This window comes from Amblyomma maculatum, chromosome 10 (genome assembly GCF_055883805.1).
Source record: "Amblyomma maculatum isolate TAMU_Amacu chromosome 10, ASM5588380v1, whole genome shotgun sequence".
Lineage (NCBI taxonomy): Eukaryota > Metazoa > Arthropoda > Arachnida > Ixodida > Ixodidae > Amblyomma > Amblyomma maculatum.
The window spans coordinates 53,167,344-53,172,662 of NC_139353.1; the positions used below are offsets into that span (position 1 = coordinate 53,167,344).

Genomic DNA, 5,319 nt, shown 5'->3' on the forward strand with positions numbered 1-5,319 from the left:
AGAAGGCGGCGGTTACCTAGCTTTGGCACATCGCTTGCCTGCAGCAACATAGTCAATACCGCGTTGAGCGGTGCTTCATAGCTTAAACGACTTTGACTGTGACACTGCGGATGGGAAGCAGGAAATAAAATGAAAAGCAAGGAATGCATAATACGTATGCATGTTCGTTGCATCGCGTCTGCAGACATCCCCTTCAAATGCAGCAATGCAGATTATACTTGGATAAAAGCTGAACTTTTAAACAGAAATGTTACGCTGCAGCAGCGTGGAAGTTGTTGTTGTGGCTGTAGGAAGAAGGAAAAGAAAATACAGGGGCCTGCTACTGGCTCTGTAGCTGAGCCACCTCCGCTGCCTCGTGCGGACAGAAGAAAAAATAGAGAAGAAAGAAAAAGAACAGGGGGAGAAAGACGCGCGCCGCAACAGCAGCCGTCGTCCACCACCGAAGCGGTGGCGGGTGCAATGACGGCATACAACAGATAAAAATTCGGTGGATGGCTAGACCCCGCCGCAAGCGGCGTTGAACCTACCGTCCCAACCCCGCAGGGCCATGAGCAGCCACCCCGACCAGCGTGGAAGCAGGCGCCACGCAAACGCCGTTGCGCCAGGGCGCCAGGCCGAGCGGTGACGTAAGTCACGTGAGAGCATTGAGAGCATCGTGAGAGTAACAAGGGACCACCCCCCCGGACCAGGGTGTTGTGAGGTCTGCCTCGGCGCTGTCGGCGCCACGAGAGTCGAGTGCCATTGGCCGTTGTGTGCGTCGTGCGCTGTGTGATCGCGTTGTTACCGGCAGTGAAAATCTTGTCTCTCGAATTGTACCGGTTGTGATTACTTCAACGCAACGTACTAAGGTCAGTCTGCCCCTCACGGCTCATTTTGTTGTTGTCGGCGACAGTGTTTTGTGGCACAGCTCTGTTTTAAGCACCTGTCATTCGCTCTCCGTGAATCGCACCCACGCCCAAATACGGGCAAGGACAGAAAAATTATGCCCATATTTGTCGTTACATTGGCGCCGCTGTACGCACCTGGGCTTATGTTTGCCAGTTCCCAAAGGTTTCATTCACAGATCATGTTCACATCTGACTTTTGATAGTAATGAAGTGCGCATGGTGAAGGCCTTCGAGTCGATAGGTAGTGGGTTCGAAGGCCTTCGAAATGCCCGTGTGACAGCGGTAGGATGTAGGATGCTGCGCATTCAAGAATGCATCACCAAGTCGCCCTGCGTAGAAACTACTGTCGACTGCGTCCGCGGGTCCACGCATCGTTCATTTAATCGACTGAAGGTGGCCTTCCAAGATTTGTCCATGAATATGAGCTGGCCATTCGCAGTTGAGCATGCACTATCATTTCGGTCATGGCCACTGGTCAACGCATGTATTATTCAGCCAAGGCTTCGTCATGTTTCTGCCGGGTAATGGACGATTACAGTGTGCATTTACGCAACGAAAATTTCTAAGGGGAGCCGCAGACGGGAAGCATATCTGTCGCGTCATAATCCTTGTCAGTGTCACGACCAGAGTTGCTGAATGGCAGTAACTTTCTCTGCCAACTTTTGCTATGGATTTCTTACATGATTAGCTACCTGTGTCATGTTTGTATGGCTTGTGCGTATTTTGATTTCTGATGACGTAGGAACATACCTTCAAACCGCAAAACTTGATGCAAAGCCCATTGGTTGCGTATTTTATGACGTAGGTAGTGGTATTTATCCCAGAGATTGTATGCATGCAAAAGCAGGTCACGTCTGATAACTTTTTTTAATGGTGCTCTGTTTCTGCTAGCCCTGAGCACTCACTATGGTACTCGATGTCCCAACCCAAATACATGCTTAAGAATAAACAAAACATAGGATGAAAGATTTTTCAGGCTTTTCGATTCTCATTTGTGCTCAGACTCCAGCAAGTGCTGCTCATGTATTAAGGCTTCCCAGTTGACTTGGTCTTTGTTGTGGTGCACAGATGGCTGTCAACATTCAGGAAGCCGTGGCCAAGAATCTCTTGGAGGCCTCTAAGGTCATTGAAGAGCAGATAGATGCCGAGATTGAGAAACTCGACAAAATGGCTGATGACGACCTCGAAGGTATCTTTTCCATGATCAGCTTCTGTTTATGGTGGTTTATTGCATTAGTTGCATGACAGGGGAAGTGTAGACCTTAAATTGTCTTATTATTTTGTGTTTCTTTCGGCCCTCACATATTATCCTCGTAATACACCAGGCTTAAATAATCACCATGGCCCTTATCCCTCTGTTACATGTTGACATATGCATTTACACAGAACTTACTGTTCCCACAGTGGAAAGGTTATTGTCTGCATTTACAAACATTGGAAAGGATGAAGGGGAAGAGAAGTTGCAAACAATATCAGCATTGAAACTAAAATGTTGCACACTTCATTTGCACATAAATGACTGCAACCCTGCATCTGCTTCAGGACTACGGCAGAAGCGCCTGGATGCCATGAAGAAGTATGAGAAGAAGAAGCGTGAATGGCTGCAAAAGGGCCATGGCGAGTACTCGGAGCTGGCCTCCGAGCCCGACTTCTTCGAGGCGTGCAAGACCAGCCAGGATGTGGTCGTCCACTTCTACCGCCAGAGCACCTTCCGCTGCAATATTGTGGACAAGCACCTGGCCATTCTTGCCATGAAACACGTCGAGACACGTTTCTGCAAGATCAGTGTTGAAAAGGTAGGCATTTCCAGCTGCAGTGGTGAGAGGTTGGTATGATGTACAGCCACCCAAATCATGGCGCACGTGAAGGCCACATTTTCTGTGATTTGGAGCGTTAAAAAGGAGCTAACGTGGGAAATGTCCAGGAATAAGCAAGGGTTGACCAAGCCCTTGCTTAATCCTGGCTTTACAGCACGTTTAATCCCATCTAATGCGCAGGAGCACGAAAAAGGGGGCCATTGCTCACACCCGTTAAAGATTTGGGCGGCTGTACCAAAACGTGCCACCGGCCGCTGCTTATCTCTGCGTAAGCATGAAACGGTTGGCAATGAGTTGTTCGGTGCCACATGGTGCTGTGTATAGAAACTTCTGCTTTGTAAATTGCACTCGTTATTCTATATTGCCTGGTATTTTGAGATTTGTAATACTGAAAAATATTAAATGTAAACCAAAGGCCTTCAGAAAGGGATTTTCTAAATGTTCATAATTCTGCAGAGTCATTGATTTGTCCTGTGTTTTAACAAGATTTGACTGCAGCTAGTGCCAGGCAATGCTGAAGAACCCGATCCCACTCTTAACATCATTATGTTAATGGCCCTGTTGTCCAGAAAATCCGGCATCGGCACTGTTGCTGTTTTCAGCGTCGACACTGGCATTTTGAGCGAAAAATCACGAGCATAGCCCTGACAGGGCAGGTGACATGACTAGGCACTGATTGGTTGGCAGGTTGTGTGGCATCACAAGACCTCTAGACATGGAAGAGTAAGCAGGCATTGCCAACTCTGGCTTCTTCTTTGAGGGGGGAGTCGAACCCTCTGGGACGCTTGAATCCCGAATCAAGCACGCTACCCCTAGGCCATAATGTGGCTTGGTTAAAGCGGAGTTTTATGTCTATGGCAGGCGGTCTGTTACATAACGTGCTAGCTCACAGCTGCATGCTAATGAGTGTGCGTGAGATAATAATGGCACCCGTTAAAGGATTAGTGATTAAGGAAATATCAAAGTGAATTTACGCAAACTAGGACTTGCGAGCGGATTAAGGAAAACACTGTCACGCCATACCTTTAAAGGCAGAACTTAAGTATGCCCATAACGTTTTCGTTTTAGGTGTAGCTAAGTCGGCCATTACCGTAACTATTTTTTCTTTTTTATGGAAGGATGGTTTTTCTATTTATTTTTTTTTTAAGTTCTGAGCCGAGTCTTTTGTGGGGACAGCTCCCGGATAGTCACTCTAACCTTGCTGTCTCGCATCTGTTGTGCACAGGCTCCATTTTTGTGCGAGCGCATGAAGATTCGTGTGATTCCCACCATCGTGCTCTTCAAGGACTTCAAGTCGAAAGACTTCATCGTGGGCTTCGACGACCTTGGCGGCGTGGACGACTTCAGCACAGAGATGTTGGAGTGGCGCATTGCGCGTGCCCACGTCATCAACTACTCTGGAGACCTGAGCACACCCCCCACTCAGGCGCAGGAGCGCAGGCCCCTGCTTTCCGTTGAACGCAAGACCATCCGTGGGTCTGCTGAAGACAACAGCGACGATGATTGATGCCATGTGAACAAAGAGATGGGCTGGGCTCGTATATGCATCTATTGGGAGTTGGTCTGTTTCCAGTGGCCTTCACTCATCATTTCTCGCTAATATTTGAGTCGGGCTATTTATATGCAGTTTAGTGAGGGAGGAAGAGGGAACGGATGCTTTTTTTTTTTTACATTTTTTGCATTTTTGATATGCAGTACTAGTAGAAAAAAAGTAATATGTCGAAAAACTTGCACGAAAACATTTCACCTGCAGGACTAACGTTTTCATATTCGTAAAGTGTCTGTCCTGAATTTTTCTCTCATAAGACAATTATTGGCGATTGAAGCATTCTAGATACTTTCCAGCATTCTTACCAAATGCTTATATGTCTTGGCTAATTCATACATTTCCCAATAAGCACTTGGCAGCAGTTATGCTTGTTGATAAGTCTTGTCTGCTTGGAACTCGAGCTCTGTTCTCAAATTCAAGCAAGATTTGGAAAGCTCTGTTGCTTACAGTACTTTTTCTATTGAAGTTTGCTCTCGAGAGATGCACAATGTAACATATATTGCAGTTTTGTATTCCTAGGTGAACCGCTACAATAGCGGGTGAGTAGTACTGTAAACAAGACAGCCAAGTTGCAAATTGTTTTCAAAAGTTGCTGCGGAATTCGTTCCAAATGCCATTCACAGTCTCGATGTGCTGTCTTGTGTTCATTCTGTTTAAGTTCTGTTTTCACAAAAGCCGAGAAAGGTCCCGTGTAATTTTTTCTGCATACATAATTTTTAGCAACAGCAAGTTCGTCACTGTGAATGGCCACAAGTTTAAGTAAATAGGACTTGTTTTGTTTCAATGTCTAGAACTTTTTTCTTTATAGGCACTCCCATCCCTCACTACATCATTTTCTTAGTCTCCAATAATAAAGATTGCTCTTGCTGCTCGTCCTGCGATTGAAAAGTATTTTTCCTGTGTTTTCCAATTACATAGGACAGCTGAAATCTTGTGATGTATTGAAGTGATTATTTGTCTTGTAGATTGCATCTGGGGCACTCAGTGCTCTCAAGTTGATTTGAAATTTTTCACATTCTCATAGGGCTAATTAAAAAAAGCCAGGTAAATGGCACCTTGTTGGAAA

General features: G+C 46.1%; 1 protein-coding gene across 2 annotated transcripts; it reads left to right on the forward strand.

The window, feature by feature from the left end:
• Nucleotides 1-689: 689 nt before the first annotated feature.
• LOC146176427 (thioredoxin domain-containing protein 9) lies at nucleotides 690-5,319 on the forward strand. 2 transcript variants are annotated; one of them, XM_084582762.1, is made up of 4 exons: nucleotides 690-848; nucleotides 1,956-2,076; nucleotides 2,430-2,683; nucleotides 3,930-5,319. In XM_084582762.1, the coding sequence occupies exons 2-4, from the start codon at nucleotides 1,956-1,958 to the stop codon at nucleotides 4,209-4,211; spliced, it is 657 nt and encodes a 218-aa protein (XP_084438888.1). In that variant the 5' UTR covers nucleotides 690-848; the 3' UTR covers nucleotides 4,212-5,319. The 2 variants fall into 2 exon arrangements, with proteins under 2 accessions (XP_084438888.1, XP_084438887.1); XM_084582761.1 differs by lacking the exon at nucleotides 690-848 and adding an exon at nucleotides 1,271-1,408.

What these genes read in the sequence shown, in the direction of transcription:
- LOC146176427 (XM_084582761.1), top strand. Translation starts at nt 1,352, where the DNA reads ATGGCCACTGGTCAACGCATGTATTATTCAGCCAAGGCTTCGTCATGT. An exon ending in CTTCGTCATGTTTCTGCCGG is followed by an intron (nt 1,409 to 1,955) that starts GTAATGGACGAT and finishes TGTGGTGCACAG; the next exon opens with ATGGCTGTCAACATTCAGGA. An exon ending in GCAAGATCAGTGTTGAAAAG is followed by an intron (nt 2,684 to 3,929) that starts GTAGGCATTTCC and finishes TGTTGTGCACAG; the next exon opens with GCTCCATTTTTGTGCGAGCG.